Raw genomic sequence first — 21,175 nt, 5'->3', positions numbered from 1 at the left:
TTGATTTGCTGTGTGTTTGAGAGGCAGCGTGGTGGAAAGCACATGGAAATTCAAGTCAGGAGATCCTGGTTCAAGCTCAGCCAGTTCCTCGCTTTTGATCTTGAGAAAAATAATTAACTTCTCTAAACTTCATTTTTGTCATCCTGCCCACTTCACAGGATTGTCTTATGAATCCAGTGTATAGGAAAATATTAAACAATAACGCACCACATACATACGTATTACATTTTTATTTAGCATTATGATAAATTTTTTTCCTTCAGCTGTTAAAAGGATGGAAATAATCCAATGTCAAAATAGCCAAGCAATCAATAGCTGAAGTTTTAAAAATATAATAAAAGTCACATTATGCAGACAGGAGAATATTTTATTTTATTTTTTCAATGAATTCATTTTGTGACGTTCTTCCCCCTTGAAGTTGGGAAACTGGCTTTTCTTTAAATAATAGATAAGAATTTTTTCTAAACTTCAATAAACTGCAACAGAAATGACCTTGATCTTTCACAGGATGAGTGTTCATGTTAAAAACAAAACAAAACAAAACAAAAAAACTATACCTGCTGGTCTCTGGACATCCCAAAAACTTCCCAGGGTACCAAATTCTCAGGATAATCTGTGCCATGTGGCAAATGAGAGCACTTGGGTACTGCAAGGATGCTAGCAACAAAAGTAATTGTAGAAACAGATAAAAACTGACCATAGATGATCAAGAAATGAAATGCAAAGATAGCTACAAGGTTAAATTAATATATATCACCCCAGTTTTGAAGATATCATGCCAACAGGACATTTAAATTCAAGCAGTTACCAAGACCTATTTCAGAATATTTCTAAAAACATAAAATGAAGTCATTTCTATCTCATTTAAATACCAACTAATTTAGGATGTTGGCCTTCATCACGTCAAGTTATTTAAGGTCTACCTTTTCTTTAGATAGAGGAATACGTTTCATCTTGGGACCTGTGCTCACTGGGCTATAATTTGCTGAGTGAAGGCATTTTGCAATGGCAAGGAAAAACAAGGACTAAAAAGTCTTTAAAATGTTAGAAGGTTGTCTAGCATAACCCTTTCAGCTACACCTTGCTCCTGGAGGCGCTCCATTGGCCCACCAAGAAAAAGATGCCTTATCTGAGTTCTTGAGTGCACTCTCTGGCTCTTGACGCAGTGAAGTGACTATCAAGTCCACAGAGGACAAGTTGCCCACACTCCGGACTCTGCACAAGGACGAGCAAGCATACTGAAGTGAAAGCACTCACACATCAGGAGCAATCATTTTGATGTGGATCTACACAATCCCTATCATTACTGCCTTGGAGCATCAATCAAATATTTTTTTGCTACCACATGACTTTCAGTCTATCAAAGGTAAGCTTGGGTCATGGCCCAGAGTGTTTTGTGAGCTGAGCAACAGACCATTGCAACGTGGTCTCCACTACTTGGTTGCCCTCTGACATGGACCTACATCAGTAGAAGAAGAAAAATTAGAACCTTGGACATGGCTACTTAGGGGATTAAAAGATGTAAAATGGATTAGTTTTCCCTACTAAAATTCATAGATGGCAGAGGTAGAGACATACATGAGCAGACAGTCATACTCACACATTAGCATGAGAAACAGATATGATGTGGATGTTCCCAGTTAGGTCCTAGGATCCTAAATTCCATGACATGTAGATTTACTTCTACTGGCAAAACCACCAACCAACGAAAACAAAACAATCCAAAACACTGGAATCTTTTATCAAATAAATCCATCTGATTTTCCTGCTGTCAAACCTTCATATTTTAAGGCAAGGTATCTTCACTAGGAATCTTAAACATGGAGAAAGAAAGAACCAAACTTGTATAAAATTCCTAGGGAGTGGATTGAGTTAGTTAAAAAAATATACACACACTCACATGTATACGTGTGGTACTCCAATTTTAATCTGAAAGATAAATTGAGTTGCATGTTCAGTGAGCAAGGTTGATATTTTATCTTTAAAAAATATATCATCACTAATTAAAATAAAAAGAAGACATGATATTGATACACGCTTCCAAGTATAAATGGCTGGCTAGTGTTCAAACAGTTATGTGCATCAGTAACAACTTAACAAATTGTAAAAAGTCCATGGGCACTTTTGTTTTACACATAATCTTTTATTTAATCAGCCCAATTAAGAATATATCAGAAAACTAAACTATCGTGTATCTGTATATTAACCTTGGAAACAAAAGAAAAATTTTAGAATGATCTGACAAATTGCCAGCCAGACTCTACAAAAGTCTCTTACAGTGAAACAACCATTGGTGAAATGAATAAACCACTTATTTCACTGCACACAAAAATCACACTCATACTCTGAAAGTAACATAGACTCTCAGACAGAGGTCGTGTGCTCAGAAGGGCTATATACCGGGATAAATAGGCAATTTTAAAGTTGGACTTTTGATTTTGCTTTTGATTGTTTTCCCCCATGCCTCCTCATCAACTGACTGTAATTACCCCAGGTCAGAGGTGCATAACTACGAGTGGGGAAGAAAGGCCCAGGCAAGGGGAAGGAGGTACAGAGAAGGCTGGGAGAAAGCTTTGCCAGGTCACTAATGGCCTCTGGGGCAACAACGTGGAGAACAGGCTGATGCTTCTCCTTTGATCTTCTAATTCACAATGATCATTAGTATTAACTCCGATTCTTCTGGGTGAAGAATTCCAGCTGTAGCCTTTTCAGTTTACCTGACCTAAGAAAATTCATCACCCATCCCATTAGGATTTCAATAACCATCTAAGAAAAAGAAAAAGGCAGTTGCCCCAGAATCTGGAAACCACCCGCTTCATTATTAAAACAGAGTTTATATGATGTATCTCACAGAAGAATTAGGGCATTCCAATATTCCCTTCAAGTAATTAAATAATCGACTCCATTTGCCTCCCCAGACCGATGACCCCCACTTGAGTGAAAAATAGTTAGAGTCCTTATCTAGTCAAAGTTGAAATACGCTATCTTCAAAGTAGCAGAGATCTTTTAAAATTCAGATAAAGGATTTTATCATCCAAGCCTGGGTTAGTTTCAGCAAAGCCTAGCTTTGGTCAGAGGTGAAGGTGAATGGCAGTTACATGTAAGGGAAAAAGTAGAAACTATGAAAATATTCTTTTGTATGTAAGAGAGCTAATTTTTGATAGGGTACATGGACATCTGCAAGGAAAAACAAATCTTCTCACACCTTCATAACTAGTTTTTAAGGCTCTTAATTTAATGATCTGTCTGCAGATAACACGTAATGAAGAAGGAATCAAAGTTACCTGCTATCTCCACAAACCACCTCCCTTGGCTCAGGCACATGACAATTAAGGTAGATTAGGATTAGTTTGAAGAAGAAACTGCCTTTCTCAAATACTTTGTATTACCCTGATGAACAGTTAGGGCGAGAATGTGAGAATATAGTTGTCCTGCCCCACCACCTTCTCAGAACTCCCCCTAGATCTTTCAGGATACGTTGTTGAAGGATGCTGGCTGGTAAGGCTTAGAATGAATATTCACTGTTCAAACTGGCAGGGTACAGAGGTGGGCAATAGAAAGAGAAATAGAAATGGGAGGAGAGCAGAAAATTCCATCTACTACCTGCCCATGTGCCTACCTATAAGTACTGCTATCTTTTCCTAACTTTGATCAACAGAATGGATTATCCAGATACCAATTAGATGTACTTTTTCATTGTAATAATTCATAGTGTTTAGAGAATAATTCTTCCAAAATGGCAAGGAGAGATATGACACTAAGATGACTCCAACAGATCTTGTTACTAAAAGCGAAACCAATGAAACAACATCTGTCTCTTCTAGAGCATTCAATTCCCAATTCAATTCCATTTACTCCGTCCTTAGAGTGGCGGACCCGCAGGGCACTTTTCATCTAATAGTGTTACTATGGAAACGCTATTCTCAACCTGGAAGATTCTACAACCTCTCGCATTGGCTTTATCCACAATGAGAGGAAAGTCTTATAAATCAGAAGTCAAGACATAAATTTGGCCACACACACACACACACACACAAATTTTCCAGGCTAGAAGTGCACACATACACAAAGAAGAAAGAAAGAAAAAAAAAGAGAAAGAAAGAAAGAAAGAAAGAAAGAAAGAAAGAAAGAAAGAAAGAAAGAAAGAAAGAAAGAAAGAAAGAAAGAAAGAAAGAAAGAAAGAAAGAAAGAAAGAGAAACAAAAACACTTGGCATATAAGTGTGTCTAACTTAGAAGCAAAGTTTGTCTCTATAGTAAGGCTTAACCAGATGGAATCCTCAGGACGGTGAATGGATGGGGAGTAGGAGAGAGTGTGGATGAAAATCAGTTCACCGTCAGGATCACCACCCTGACTGGTCAATGCCGGATATTGACCCGTGAATGCTTGCTTCACCTGAATCTGTAAGTATGCTTTCTAACTACCTCCCTTCTCCCTAACTTTCAGTATTCCTGGAAGCACAGGAGCTCCATGCAGGAAAATACAGTCACTGCATATTTTAAATGAGAACCACATTAACTGCTTTTCTATTTAGATTATACTTTAGACTGTAATATAATAGGGTTGGAAAACAAAAAAGAAAAGAGACCCTTGATTTTTACCTTAAACGTGCCATGTATTCTTTTTCTTCATTTTCGCTAAGCCAACGCTATGTAGCAAAAGAACTGATAATATGCAAAACACATCCAGCTTAAGCACTATGATGTCACAGACTATGTTTACAGTTGGAATAATGCCTTCAAGAAGGAAAAAGAAATCTTGATATGACATATGCCCCTGAACTGATTGTGAATACACAGTGACTCATATGCAAATATTAAGCACGTTTTAATTGTTTGCAATAATTTATCTTCAGGCAAATGTAAGTATTTCTATTAATAAATGCCTTTATTTTCTTTCTAATTCTCTCTTATTATTTAAATCCTGTCAGTCATTCTTTTCAATTCCAGGGAATAGTTTCTTTTAAGAGACCCTCTCTACTTATCAACTGGCAAAACGCTCAACTAAGTCTAAGCTGGGAATTTACTTCACTGAAATTTCCTCTTACCCCATAATCACCAAAGTTTAAAACTCGTTCCCTTTTTCTTTTATTGTTTTCATTATATATAAGTATGTCCAGTTTAGCTTGCTAGAGACTGTGAGCCCAAGAATGAGGCTTTAGTTCTCTCTTTGGAATAGTAAAATGTGCTACTGATTAAATCTACCTGTGGATAACTACAGACTGCCACATTTTTCTTCTCATGTAGCTGGGTTACAAATCCAGAAACTTGGTTTTTGTTTTGTTGTGTTTTGTTTTTTAATTCAGGGCCTATTCTAATTTTCTAACACAGAAATGCTTTAAAGCCCTTTCAAGGGCAGATTTTTTTCGCTGAATAAACCCAATGAAAGAATTGATCCATTTATTTTAAAAAGAAATAGCAATTTAGTTTTAAAAAGTGTGGGAGGTTTTCGAATATGTCTTTGGACATTTAAAAAAAGATCAGTTTACAATTTACTAATAAATTGGTATTACTATTGTTTTAGTTAGCCAGAATTTCAGTGGCTTTTTTATATCTAGCAAGATTTCAGAAAGGATTTCCTAGATAAGTTGCATTAATCATATAGCAATGATGTGACCATAAAATTTGTACAGTCTTCCTAATGAATTGTGCATCCCTAAAGACCTCTCAGAACTTGAAATAAAGTCAGTAAAGAATTAGTACTGAGATGTCAGTGGTTACTTACATTTAGACAAACAACAACAAAACTCTCTTTAGATTCTATAGGTTTTAAAAATAGAATTTATTAAAATTAGCTCCTTACTATAAATATTACTAAGCAGTCTATGCATTCCTTCAAGAAGGATTACAAAACAAGGGTAACGGGTGTTCCTTGTAACTGGAGGTCTATTTGCTCTTGCAATTAGAGAAGAGGGAAGGAATCTTTTTCACTGGGGGAAAGAAAGATGAAAAATTTAAACATACCTCCTAACTTTGCTCTTCAGATGATGTTATAAGAATAATTAGCTGTTTAATGAGGGTTGTCATTAATCAATATTTCTGTATGAGCAGATGGCACTGGAGTGGGTAATAGGGGGAGAAATACCCAATGGAAACCACAAGGTAACACCTGTAAACATTCACAGAAAGCTGGGGAAACATGAATGAATGGGCTTTCCCTTCCAGGGCAGTGGCACAGGCCAGCAAAGACCTCAAAACTGAAGACTATTATTCAGGCCTCAAGAAAGCAGACAGTTCATGAATAATTTCTATTACAATTGCCCCAGTAACAAACACATAGTCCATATAAGCAATGCAATGCATGTAAAATCATGAGGGCTGTTAGAAAGTTTATTTTGGTTTTTTGTTTGTCTGTTTGTTTGTTTGTTTGTTTCAAGAAGATAATGTAGCTCTCTACAAGGGTCTTCACAAGGGTACAACCTAGAAAAAACAGGAAAACTAGTGGCTGCACAAAATAACTTGCTCCTCTCTCTCCTGATTCTGTCTGAACCAATATTTGATTATATTTTCTTCAGGGGCACCTCAGCTTCAAGTAAAACCAAAACTCCTTTGCAGATTGAGATGGGGGCTGAAGAAATCTATTCACTGATTCTGTTAGTCTAGGAAATAGAAATTGTTTGGTTGTGACTTCACGGTCAACCTGATTTTGCCCACCACACCAACTCATTCCACAGAGCAAGTTAGCTGGTTAGCTCTGGAGATAAAATATCAGCATCATTGCATCAGCATCATTGTACTGCACCTTTGACCAACTGCCACTTCTTATCTAAATGTCATTCATTCATTTTTCAAGATATGCCCTCAAGACCTGAGTCCCCTTTCCCCCAGTTCATTAGTGATTGATAATCCTCAATGGGGAACTTGCAGGAGTCAGATCTTGAAATACCTACACACATGCAACAGGTGTCAGATAAGTAATGGTGCCTGAATCAGATTTTAGGTAAACCTAATATGATGTTAAAATCAAAACAGCTTGAACAAACTAAATCTTCAACTAATTTCCAGCATAGCCAAGCCCTAAAGTTTACTCAAAAACTGTAGTGTAATCCAGTTACTGTTTGGAATTGTGATGGGAGGAAGAGAAGGGAGGAAACTTTTTTTAAATTTAATTTAATTTTTTTTTTTTTTTTTTTTTTTTTTTTAGCTATTCCTGCTGCTCTCAGTTTTTATCTTATTCACTGATGCTGGAAAATCTGGATTAATTCATACCCTTGAGTATTATTAGAGGCACAGCCTCTATCCAGAGGAGCAGAACCAACACGACCTTCAGACATCCCCTGAGTTTGTCTCTCTGTACCCGTAAAACTCACTGAGGAACATGGCTTTGAAAGTGGGCCTGGGAATGAAGGTAAACAGGCTCTGCACGTGTTTATGACAATGCAGGATTAACTTTAATATTTAAGGAAAAAATGACTTTAGGAAAAGCAAGCTAAGACAAAAATAGTATCATAAAATATTTTCTCCTGATATTAAAAAACAACCCTCAAGAGTTTTTAACATTTATCCATCTGTGTAACTTTGCTACAACCTGTCTAAATTCATTCTTTGTCTCTAATATTGAAATTGCCCTGGTCAACAATTTTGTTGATTTTTAAAATATTATTTTATCCACAAATCTTCATTGTGTCTTCTTCTTTAAATTAGTATGCACTTGCAAAAATATCCACCAAAATATTATTCTTGTAAATATTTTGAACATGAAATTCATTCAGAACAATAACCAAACAAAACAAATCCCCCAGTGGCATAAAGCCCCAAATCTCCAGTTTCTCACATCTCCAGGAGAATTCCTGCAGTGAAAACAGCAATACTTGCACAGACAATATAAACTGTTACTCTGCTTGAAAAGTCACAAGGGACTACACAGGAAGAGCTGACTCTATATTGCTGTTTTCCTTTACAGTTCTAAATACAGGGACAACTTTCACTGTGGAGCTCTGACTTACATGAATGTTTTGTAATGGAAGCCAGTGCATTCAAACCATTTAAAAGCAAATTATGTGATCATCTTGCCATTGCAACATGATTTGAATTTTTGTGGACCATTTGTTATAAAGGTCCACTAAAGCATCAGAAGACATTAAGTCTCTCTTTAGGGTTTGTCTTACTTTCTTCTTGGTAGGAGATGGTTCTGAGCACTTAAGGGTCACATTTAGAAAGGCAACATCATGAATATACACTCTTAAAATCACAAGTGCACATGAACACCTAAAGCTTTTAACTTACGAAAGTTAACAAAATCGCAATCGTTAATTTTAAATAAAATTTCTCATTTGGGGTATGTATCTAAGAAATAAGTGCTAACATTTTTCCAAAAACTGTGGGAACACAGTTATTTATTAAATATTTCAAGTCCAGAGGGATCACTTTTTTCTCATTGTTTTCTATAAAAACTGGTTCATTGTCCATATTTAGTTTACATATGTCATTTAGAATCCACTTACTGTTAGATGCTGGAACAGCCACGCCCTCATGATATTTGTGGCTACTTTGGGAAAGATGCCACGCTTTTTGTGACGCTTTTTGTCCTTATCAGGGTCATCATCGTCACCTGTGCTGGGGGAAGCTACACTGTTGTCCAAGCCATCACCTGCAAACATAGTGAATCAAATTTTGACTGATGCTACCTTGACATGCTTTATTCAAATAGAATGCCTTTGGATATAAACAAAACCAAAAGAGCAAATTTAAATGATTAATAGTTTCTTTGGTACTGTTTTTTTGTTGTGTTTTGTTTTCCAAAACAAAGAGAAAGAACAAGGCCTAGGCTCAAGAGTAGTCAAGTCTGAAGAACGTCTTCCAAAGAACATTGCCAAAAGTCAAAGGGAACGGAGGGAAATATCCAATCCCCTTGTGACTTTGTTGCTATGGTAATTATTCCAATATGTATAGCTGAGACAGGTTAAGTGTAACTCCTACTGGGGAGTTAAACATGGTGGCAGTCATTAGCAGTGGCGCTATGGCTGCCTGGGCATTCAGATTCCACAGTCATTGACATTGACTTGTGAGAAGATTCATTTAAGATATCAACTATTTCCACAAGTGATCTATCTTAAGACTAGTTAAACTAGGATGGGGAAATGTAGGTAATCCATTATATAAGCAGTTTGACATAGGAATGCTTCAAATAAAATATAATTTTTCTTGTAATAGAAAGAAAGCATCAAGTTTAGTAAGGGAAAAACCCCTGACATAGTTTCTTAATTAAAAAACAATTACTGTGTAAATAAAATAAGGTAATGCTAAATTAACAGTAAATTGGAATTGTATTACACTAATAATTCAGGCAGTTTCTAAAATTCGTACTAGGTTTAAATTTTTCACACTGAAAAATCACCTGCTAACATATTCCTCTATATTGGATCCTATTTTTCTATTGATTTTTATTATAACATTTACACTCTTTCTTCTAGAAAACATTTTGGCTCTGTGACATAATGAAATTTTTAAAAGTAGTATTTCTCTTTTATAATACCATGTTTAATAAGAAAAAAATAAAAATTTAACCTGTATAACTGTTCAAAAAAAGTTACAAGGTACAAATGGAAAGTAGGTTTTTTTTTTGCCTTAACTTCAAAGTCAAAAAGGAAAACAACAAAGGACAAGACCCATTACACTAAAAAGTAGCTTAGCTCAGTCAACCGTTCTCTTAGAAACCGACAAGTTGATCTGGGCCCAAAAGGAAGAGCTATAGCGGCCAGGCTTAGAAATGAGGTAAAAAAAAAAATATACCCAAGAACACATTCACTGGTTAAATAAGTCATTGGAGAGCCATCTACATGACCCAAAGAACCTGATACTTTGGTCAGACAAGTTTCCTGCACATAGCCTCAGGTTCATTTCCATGGCTTCATGAATTTCTGTATTTCTCATTTCTGTTATTAGGTCCTACATAAAAAAATAATTCTCTAGTTCAATTTCAGTTATTTCTGTCTAATCTATAGTAGGTATGTTGCAACTAATCAACTGTTCTTAACAGCTCCCTCAGCAGACCTATCTCTCTCCTGTGAAAAAAAAGAAAAGCGTCCCTCAATTTTTTTTTTTTTTCAATTGCCTTAACTGGTACTGAGATGAAGTTTAGAAAGCTTGTTGGGTGAGGAACAGACTAATTCCAACATTTCTACTATTGTTACAGAATATGCTATAAATGCAAAACTTCTGTAAAACTTTTCTGATTCTAAACTTTTATTCATTAAAAATCCATAATTTTATTATATTTAAAACCCATCTGTTTTGTTAAAAGTTTCACAGAATCATAGCTTGTGTTCACTTGGAAAAGATCATGAAAACCCACCACTCCAAAGCCATCACTGTATCAGTGAAGAAAATGCTATGTTCCCTGACTGGGTCAAGGTCATGTACCCTGGCATGAAACTACTGGGGTCTGTGCTGTGCCAGACCCCGGCATCTGTACATCAGCACTCCTTCCACCCAACCAAAGTCTTTATTTGCATAACCAAGTATTTTATGAGAGGTCCCCTTGGATTTGCCTAATAAATTCTTTGAAAGTCCAGTATTTAAACAGGCTTTTTATTCAGAGAAGCAATTTACCATATAAAATAACAATTCATTAAAGAAACATGAGAAAAGAAAACAACTCAACAGCATTTAAATTTTCAATGGGCTAATCCACTTTCAATATGCAAAAGGTAACCAAGGAAAGGACACATACGACTTGATCATTGATTAAAAATGAAAAGCTTATAACCTAACAATACTGTTTTCACCACCTCCCCATGATTATTTTCCACCTTTAAAAAAAATAGCCTTTTTATCCACCTCAAACCCCTTCAGATTAATTTAGCAAGCAATGCCTAGTGCCTGCCTAGAAGAGAATTCATTGATAATTTATGGAAATATCTACTATAATCCAGCAGAGATGACTTTTTTCCAGCTTTGTGCATCAATAGATAATCAAGGCCTTAAAGCAACCTTAGCTTCCCATTACCTCAGGCAAAAGAATTCCTGAAAGCGTGCCTTGAGGGCACCTGAATTATATACTCCATTAGGAGAGGAAGGCTTTCTGCATTCCATGTGTAACACTCACCAGAACCTTTCCTGTTTATTTCTGCTGTATGAAAGCAGAAGCATTAGGAACAGAATTTTTTAAGTGAAGACTTATGTAGATACAATGGAGAAACCTTTCAAGCAGGAGCCAGATCACCCCCTTCAGTCCCTGGCAGTGACCTCTCCTGAATAAAAGGTTTCTATTACATCATTAGCTCAAGCCAAAAACAGCCTTGGCTTAATGCACAGTTTGTTCTTCCTACTGTTTTTAGGCAAATACAGCTACTTTACTCCCATCTGGGAGGGAAATTACACTGCTGGGTTGTAATCTAAGACAAGATTTTCATTGGAAGCAAATGCTTTCAATCCAGTGTAAATACTGGTGCATGTTCAGAAAAGCCTAAAACAATAAACCCTGCTCCTTTCCGACACAAGTTAGGGAAATGGAGAAGATGGGGAAGGAGAAGAGCATAATAAAACAGACTATTCTAAAAGCAAACACTTTCATAGATTTTAATAAATTGTTTAACCTCTTCCACTTTCTAAAATTGAAAATTGATCTGGAAATGTCTCAACCTCAGAGGAAAGTCTAAATGGTCAATTGTACCTTTAGCATTTCCATTCACTTCGCAATTTGATATAGTCACCTCATTGTGGTCTCTCGAGAATTTCTTTCCTTTTTTATTTTTGAGATCACTAAACAAACTTGGAGAACCGCCGGCCGACCACACGGCAGCAGGCAGCAGCTCTGAACCACATTTGTAAAATGTCAGCAGTGACTTCATTCCTGGAGCTGACTTCTCCTGCCGCCAAATGAAGGCAAACTGAAAAGGTGGAAATAATCATAAAAATGATGCTAGTCCATAAACAAGCTTACAGCCTCATTAGGATAGCAGTAGGCTCCAGTGGGTGATTTATGCTCGTTTTGCTGATGCTATGAGGAAATGCCATAGGGCGACTTTAGCCAACCGCTAATGGTTTCTGACAGCTTCTTAGCAACTAGTGCAAGCAACGTTGTGGCGTTTGCTAGTGACAGAAACTGAAAATGTCATATTATCTGCCCATGTGTCATGAAGCCCGTGTGGCAATTAACTAGCAGGCCAGTGACTGAGGGGCCAGAGGCTCCTGAAAATGGCCTTTGGCTATGCAGAGGCAGCCGCCGGGGCTGCGCACACACAGGCCGCACATATGCAACATTCTAATGCAGAAATCCACTCCCTGCAACTTCCTGGGCTCTGATGAGACCGGGCCACTCCAATCTCTTTTTTCCCCCTCAGTGAAGTGAAACTCTGGGTGCCTCTCTCTCTAGGCACAGGCTCGGGCATTATCAGAAGACTAAAGCAATCTGCTTTGATATGATTATCCGAATGGCTCCTTAATTGGCAGTACCTGGTTCTGTGCCTCTTGGATGCTGGACTCCAAGGTGCTAGCTACAGTACTTTGCTACTGTCTCACAAATTAGTCTAAAAGGATTTAAGATCACTGGAGCAGACTCATTGCCTGTCAGATTTCAAGGAGCAGAGGAACTCTGCACAGCAACAAGACACTATTTAAAAAACACCAGGTTTCTAACGAGCAGGGGGAGAATCTTGGCCACACTTTTCAGTTTCCGAGCTATCAAAACCATGCACTATATGTCAAACTGTCAAACCTTTCAGCGTGGGCCATTTGCCCTTTCAAATAATATTTAAGAATTGTTTTTACAAAATTTTATAGGCCATGGTCTAGTGAAAGAGGCCAACCAACAAAGAAAGGAATTTGTACTACAATTCGTCTACGGACAATTTCTTGTGAGACCTGGGCCTGTCCCTACGGAGCAAGGCAGGTGACCTGTGGCAGCTCCCAGGCTGTCAGAGAGCTCAGATTTCAAACACGCTCAACTCAAACATCCCGAGTCGCCTATTTAAGCATGCCCAGGCATTTAGACTGTGCTATCTCGTGCCTTTCAAGGCAGGATAAAGCGGCATTTATCGTATTCAGGCCATTCAATGGGTCAGACTGACCGTGTCAGCAGGGGCTCCTCTCCGGCAGGTCAAAGCCTTGCTCCCATTTTTTCTCTCTCTACTAACTCCTTCTGTCCTCTCAGGACTGCTGTTCCCCTAAACCTACTCAGAGTGAGACAACAAAACCCAAAGCAGCTCCTAAGATTTACATCACAACTGATCAGTACTTCCTGTGTCAGTGGGCCATCAGGTAAAAATAAAATGGGTTGTCTGTCAGAGGGTTCTTTATGTCACAGGAGCAAAACTCCTAATTAAGGAGATGAACTTTCGACTGCCAGGGCAAATGAACGTGTAAGGTTGCGGACCCCCTTGTTTTTCTAGGAGCCATGCTGGAAGCCACAGTGACTTCAAGATCATTTTCATTTACAATATTGTATTGAGATTCCGTAGTTTTGGGCCATATCCTCTCTTTAAACTTTACTTTTCTCTTCTTCCAGTGTTGAGGAATAGTGTTTAATCCCAAAATGTACCTAGACTCAAAAATCAGGCCATTTATAGTTGTATCTTTTGATACTGAGTAAATTCGGTTGTGCCTTGAAAGTTTTCCAAATGGTCCATTCAAAAGTATGCTTATGAATGTATAGCTCCTGTTGTAAGGTGGCTACATTTTCATGCAAATAGGATATTGTTGCATGATCTGATTGTCAGCAGAAAGAAAGCTCAACATGAAGGTTTCTTTTTTCTCTTGCATGTTTCTCCCATAGAGTGTCTACATGAGGGAAAATGGCATCTCACCCCTTAAAAAGTGTGTAGAACATCCCTGCCTTGCTCGTGGCAGCTGACACAAACATCCCATCAATATGGAAAGGCTGGGTTTCCTTTATAGTGGCCTGTTTGGGTGTGCCTGATGTCAAGGGTTATTAGGAAAAATGTAACAACTACCCCAAACCTATTTCTCAGGACATGGTTGAGTCTAGGTAGCCAGAATTCAGGTGGGATAATGTTTCTGTGGCATGTTAAGAGGATAAATGGTGAGAATTATAGACATCCCTTCTTCAGGAACTAGCTGGAATACTTCAGGGGTCTTAAGGAGATGCTTTATCTTCATTTAGAATGTATAATAGCTGCCAGAATGATTTTTCTAAAGCACACATCTGATCATATCACCCTGGTACTTAAAATCCTTTGGTGGCTACCCTTTGCCTTCAGAATAAAGGTTATGCTTCTTAGCCTGGCGTGGAAGGCTTTTCACGATCTCTCTCCTGGGTGTTTTTCCAGCCTAGCATTTGCCAAGTCCCCATATGCACTGGCACTCACAGCCCCATCACCAGTCCTGAGCAGACTTGACGTTCTCATGGCACCATGCACTGCTCTCTCTACCTCTTTGAATTTCCTTATGCTAGTCCCTTTCCCTGCAGCAGTCTTCCCTTACTTCCCCTAATGACATGACAAACTTCCTGGTGACCTTTATGGCTCAGCTCAATAGCCATCCCCTCTAAGAGGTATTTGCTGGACTATAGCTGATTTGGTGACACCCCAATCCCACCCACCAACTGGGTGATTTTTCTTTTCCTGGCATTCCTCCATCCTAACACTCTGCTAAAACTCTTTATTTCCATATATCTTTCCCTGATTTGACTACAGGGTCTGAGAAGGCAGGGACCAAGTCATGCACCTCTCTACTCTCAAATCCTGGTGTTACTCCAGTGTACAGTGTACAAACTTGTTCATCGCTTATAAAATGAAAAAATGAATGTATCTTTTACACTCTAGGAAGAAAACCACAGTTTCCATTTTCATCCCTTACATTTCTTTCTGAGACATACCTAAATTAAACTCTTGAAAAATATTCACCAATGAAAATTAATAAACAACTCTAAGAAAACATACAAGAAATACATTCCCCAGAGCTGGGATATTTCTTCTAAACCTTTAAGATCATCTTGCACCAAAGATGGACTAAGAGTTAAGGTATCAGAATCCTTCATGATGTCTACCATAGCCTTTCAGAAATATATCACTACTTTCTGCAATTATAATTTAAAATCATTTACTTAACTAAAATTTCTTGCTGTTTGTGCATCTTTTCTGAGCAAAGGTTGTTTCTTTCTGCATTTTTTCCCAGTGAATTAATTATACCCCCCTCTTTACACATTTCCCAGGTTTACCATAGCTGAGAAACTCAGTTGTTTCTAAGCAGACAATTTGATCCTCAGCTCAAACTTCAGGCCAGCATTTTAAACATCAAACATCTGATGTTAAATGTATAAAACTCTAGAACTCTGGCTTTCCTTGATTTTTTTCAAGTAATTGTATTAGCTTTTCCCTGAACACATAATACAGCCCCTTAAGTCTTTTCTTTTTTTCTTTTTTAAGAGAGAATGTCTCACTCTGTTACCCATACTGTAGTGTAGTGGTGTGATCATAGTTCACTGCAGCCTCAAACTCCTGGGCTCAAGGGGTCTTCATGCCTCAGCCTCTAGAGTAGCTAGGACTACAGGTGCATGGCACCACACCCAGTTAATTTTTGGTAGAGACGGGGTCTCACTATGTTTCCCAGGCTGGTCTCAAACTCCTGGCCTCAAGCAATCCTCCTGCCTCAGCCTTCCAAAGTACTTGGATTATCTGTCTTAGACCCTGTGTCTGGCTAACCCCTTAAATCTTATTACACATTTTCAAGAGTCACACACTATACTTCATATGTATATGAAGTATACAACTCTGTAGCCAATATACAAATATGTAATGATCCAAGTTTATCTTTAATTAGGATTCTGTTAACTCTTCAGCCTCACTTTTGTATCTCCTCTTATCTGTAGATATTTAAGGCTCCTTGTTCTTCTTAGCTCAAAGTGATTCCCAGTTAATCAAAGGAAAACAACAAAAGACGGCACACTCTCATATCTTTTACCACCCACAGCTTTCCTGAAAAATTTGAAGCAGTTCCTTTGGAAACCAAAATAAAGAGTTAGATGTGGGCACCTGCTGTGGCAGAGCTAAGTTCTAGAAGAGGCTTAACGAGTGCCCTGCAGTACAGACATATCAGTGGCAATGACGGAAAAGATGGAGCTAAGAATGGTTGGGCTGTAGATTAAGAATATACAAACGTTAAATAAATGTATTATTGGCACTTATAACAAGAAATGGCTCAACAAGCTTCCTAAAGTTTGTTCCACAGAGATCTGCCATCAAGCTTTTCCTTTCTAGCAGAATTTAGGTTTCTTAAATGGTGACAAGAAATTGTTAATAGTTAGGCCGGGCACGGTTGCTCACGCCTATACTCCCAGCATTTTGGGAGGCCGAGGTGGGCGGATCACCTGATGTCAGGAGTTCAGAAGCAGCCTGGCCAATACAGTGAAAGCCCATCTTCACTAAAAAAAATACAAAAATGGGCCAGGTGCAGTGGCACGCGCCTGTCATCCCAGCTACTCGGGAGGCTGAGGCAGGAGAATCGCTTGAACCCAGGAGGCGGAGGTTGCAGTGAGCTGAGATCGCATCACTGCACTCCAGCCTGGGTGACAGAGCAAGACTCTATCTCAAAAAAAGAAAGAAATTGTTGATAGTTAACCAGTGTGGAACGAACTCACAGCCTTTTTCTGCCCTTTAGTGGACTCCTGACATCACAGAAACCTAAAGGAAGACATGGAGAGTCACAGCCTGGAGAAAATGCTTCTTCCTGTGAATTTACTGTTCCCCCTCCTCCGCTAAAGGGTAAAATGTAGCATTTAAAAATATGCCCCATATATGTAACCATCTTTTGCATAAAGTCATTCTTGTTATTCGTTCATTCATTTAACAAAAGTATATCGATGTCTCCAACACTAGGCCAACACTTAGGGACATAAATGGTGAACAAAATCAGAAGGAGTTTCCGTTTCTATCAAGCTTTCCAGTCAGAGGGCACTAAAGTTAAATTAATTATGGTAATAAATGTACAACTGCAAACTGAAGCTCTTAATTGGAAAAAAGTACACATCTCTGAGTGCGTGAAACAAAAAGACTTGACTTAGGCTGGAGTGATCTTGAGCAGAAATCTAAAGGGTGGAGAAAAGTCAGCTACATGTAGTGGGCAGCCTAAAAGGGGAGAGGGCAGAGGCGAGCATTCCAGGCCAAAGGAAGAACATGTACCAAGGCCTTGTATGGCTGGAGGATCTGGAACCTGGGAAAGCAAAACACGATAAGGCTGGAGAGATAAGAGGAGCAGGTTGTAGGTGTTCATTCCTAGGGTTCTGAGAGTCATGACCTATCAGTGAGTCATGAGTATCTATGGAGTCATGAGTGTTCTCTCCATTGCATGCCCTAATACGATGTCAATTTTGTCAAGCAATGCCTCACTCCCCAGTCTCTTTCTAGTTCAACCTAACAAATCACCTGATTGCAAATGAAGATTAAAGAATGGGGGACAATGGAAAAGCAATGAGTCCGTTCAGGTAGACCCCAATTTAGGCACAGATTCCATTCTGACATGAATTGGTAAGTTGTCCTCTTGGACATTTCAAATGCATTTTTGCATGGAAGCCAGTTGTGAATGCTGTCAGGTTCCAAAGCCAGCTCAGCAAAGTAAAGGTAATTATTAAGTGAATAAAGCTCTAACTGATATCTGAGCTCTGGGTGCAGGAAGAAAGTATAAGAATAAGGGGGAAGAGGAGTTTCTTCTTATAATCCTGTGCACACAGCCAGTCTAGAAAAATGTTAAACTCTGTGCAATTGCCCTGAGCACCTCCCTTTCTGTATCTTTCTTCCACTGCATAGTATCCCTCCCCTAGAGTTTCCACATTCTCCAGTGCTTTGAAGAGGCTCTTGGCCTCCCACTATGGTTACCTCACCTGGACCCATTCTTCTCCTGCTCTGAATTGACCCTCATCATCTCCCAACAATCAAAATGCCCCTCGTTGCAGGCTTGTTGATACAAGCCAGACTTCAGGTAAAAGCCATCTCAAAGAACTAATTTGGATGGGGATAAAATGACTGATGCCCTCCTCACCTTCCCGAAAATGTTGGCATCTTTAAAAGATCAGTTATTGCAAATGAGTGAATCTTTAAATGGCAGAATTTTAGGTAAAGTAATAAGTAAAGGTTTCTAAAACATGCCGCTCCTGTTGGGATTTGTTTTTTTAATCAACAGATGCCATTCTTAGAAAAGAGCTCATGGTCAGCTTCCAAACCGATCATTACATTCTGCCGTCCCTCCCCTCCATTCCCCTCTGTTTCCCCACAATCCCTGCAGTGACAGTGAAATGAGTTCTGTGGATGTAACACAATGAGCTACAACTAAGAGATCCAGGCTGAACATCTGTATGTATATCTAGGTCATTCATAATGTGAGTATTTGTAAGTCAGGGATTTCTACCCTGTTGAAATAAATGTGGAATAACTTCTTTACTATAAATAATTCCTTCAATTAAGCTTCTATCACTTCATGAGTCTTCACTTTCAACCCAAATAATGTATAAAACATAACTGGGTGAAAAACATGGAAAGAAATCAAATAACTGAGACCCAGAATGAAAATATTTACTAGGTTTTCATAGAATGAAAAAAAAAATTGTCAACATGTGAATGTGCATTGGATGGGATTAAAGGAAAATAGCAGACTTTCTACATTCATAAAAATTAAGAATTGTCCATTGGAGTTTGTCAGTGTTCAGATTTATAGTTTGCTTAAGATTTTTTTTTTATGTAAGTGTTCATATAAGTAAAGTACCATGGACATATACACCAAGAAATTGGATAAATTTTCCAAGTTTTTTTTTTTTCTGAATCATTTTACTTTGTTCTTTTGAGATAGGAATACCTTTTCCTAGTAATTCAATATGACTTTTTGACTTGAATTCCCCTCAGGGGAACAGCAGCAAATTAGTTGCCTACACACAGAGGACAAACAGCAATGATGAATAGGAAAGAAAAAAAAAACACAGATTTTACTCATTTTTCATCTATTCAGCATTTTTTTTTAACAACTAAACGCCCTGAAAAAATCCCTGCAAAAACAGCATAACTTTTTAATGGAGTCTTAGAAACTTCAGGATGTGAGTACGCTGCAAAATATTACTGAAATCTATATATTTACATTATCAGTAAAACAAAATGGAAATCCCCCAATCTTTTTCTCAGGAAATAAAGAAAATACACTTTCAAGTGCAAAGGTAAAACAGTACAAAAGTCATAAACTTTTATTTTGAATCAACAGCTCAGAAAGAATTTTAGGAACCAGTACCTTGCCTATTTATTAAAGTTATTTTAGTAATGCTAGTTCATTGCTCATAATATGCTCCCCAAAATACATATAAATGCTCTATTAATGAATGGTCATAAACTTCTACATAACCACAAAAATAGATCATTTTAGGAAAAAAAGTGTCCCATATAGGATCTCACAGACAGGCAGACACACACACATGAACACACACACTCACACAAACACAAATACACACACACACAGACATATATACAAAGACATTTATTTTTGTGATATCTGCAAAAGCTTGCTATATAATTTAGTTTTAAACTTCTATATTACTCTTCATATGTATTTATTATGCAGGTATGTATGTGTATATATACAAACACTTTTACAGGACAAGATAGCATTTATTTATCTGAGGTCACTTTTTCAACAAACTCAATTAAATAAAATACACTTGAAAAGTAGGATTTGAAAAATAAAAAAGCTGGCCGGGCACAGTGGCTCATGCCTATAATCTCAGCACTTTGGGAGGCCAAGGTGGGCGGATCACTTGAGGTCAGGAGTTCTAGACCAGCCTGGCCAAGATGGTGAAACTCTGCCTCTACTAAAAATACAAAAATTAGCTGGGTGTGGTGAAAAAAACAATTTAAAAATGAATAAAAATTTAAAAAGCTTTCTGACATCCAGATTAGAAGCGGTGCTTTCAACGTGGGCTACATTTAAATCATGTGGTAGCTTTTACAAATCCTGATGCCTACAATGCACTCAAGACCAATTAAATCAGTTTGGGAGGTGGGGTAAGATTTCAGCATTAGTGACTGTTAAAGCGCCAAGTTGATTATAAAATACAGCCAAGCTTGAAAACCAATGGATTACAATCATAGATTATATGTGGTAAAGCTCATACATTTTCTATAGAGAAATGACCATAAGACCCTCAAAGAACAGTTACATTTAATTTAGATGCAGTTCTCAAGTTTGCTCATCTAGCTTCTAGCTTTATAGTTTATAGGCTAAGAGCTTTGTAAAAATATAAGATGATAAAGAGGCAAAAGACAAGAACCTAAAAGGCATTGCACACAAGGCCCTTCTAGCATAGAAAAAAAAAAAGCCATAGAAATGTTTAACAGGCTGCGTAAACAAGAAAATATATAGCACAGTGCATAAACCCATACGTCCACTGACTTTAAATTATTTTTAAGTGTTATAATCAGATATGAGAGAGTTATGTGTAGAGTGGAAACATTTTCATCAAGAATGTCCCTAAAAGTTATAATATTTTAAAAGGTACAATTCTGTTCATCTGGACCACATCTTTCCTGATTGACACCAGATACACCAGGATAACACGTCTGTATTCTGTAGAAGCTTTTTTTTTTTTTTTTTTTTTTTTACCTATGTACCCTCACTTTGCTGGTCTGTGTGGCTAGACAGACCAGAGCCTGCACAGCAATGAGCATTATGAGTTGGCTACATGGGTTGCAACCAGTCCACTGTCTGGCTCTCCCTGGCTTCTTGGGAATCTTCTCTCAAGGCACTCTCCTGTTCATCCCTCACTGATGCCTTTCTATTCTGCTTTCAGCCTGTAAGAAGGTGTGGGGGAAGGTAAAGGTGTGTGCAGATAGGGCAACCTGAGAGTTAATGATAGAGAATGAGGGATGAGAGAGTCAATCCTAGGATCAGGCAGAAGTTGGAAGGAAGGGAAATGCTAAGGGTCAAGGGGGAAAAAAAGAGATGCTATTCTGTCTAGGTAGATTTCTTTGCAGACAAAGTGAAATGGAAGAAGATTGTGAAAGGTGGATTAGCAAGTGTGTGGGGAAAATGAACATATATTAAATATAGCTAAAAGAAAAATGTGCAAGAAAGAAGTTGGGATGGAAAAAATAAAGACTTGTTATTCTCTTACTGCAAATCTATCTGAAAATCCAATCATTTCTCAAAACAAAGGTTGAGAATTACTGGCATGCATCAGTGATTGCATCTGACCTTCTCTCCTTTGATTATGTGAGGCTACAATTCTTTTGTGAATTTGTAGTGCCA

General features: G+C 37.9%; 1 protein-coding gene across 8 annotated transcripts in view; it reads right to left on the bottom strand.

The window, feature by feature from the left end:
- The window catches only part of MEIS1 (Meis homeobox 1), a 251,385-nt gene that overhangs the window by 164,363 nt on the left and 65,847 nt on the right, over positions 1–21,175 (bottom strand). For all 8 annotated transcript variants that reach the window (XR_004178292.1, XR_004178294.1, XR_004178295.1 and 5 more), the window contains exon 8: positions 8,443–8,588. Coding sequence is in view for 4 of the 8 variants with exons in the window: in XM_031655235.1 (XP_031511095.1) it covers positions 8,443–8,588 (146 nt within the window). In the remaining 4 variants the exon portion in view is untranslated. The remainder of the gene's footprint in view (positions 1–8,442; positions 8,589–21,175) is intronic.

This window comes from Papio anubis, chromosome 14 (assembly GCF_008728515.1).
Source record: "Papio anubis isolate 15944 chromosome 14, Panubis1.0, whole genome shotgun sequence".
NCBI lineage: Eukaryota > Metazoa > Chordata > Mammalia > Primates > Cercopithecidae > Papio > Papio anubis.
The sequence above is the reverse complement of the archived record's forward strand: the minus strand, read 5'-3'. Positions and strand labels throughout refer to the sequence as shown.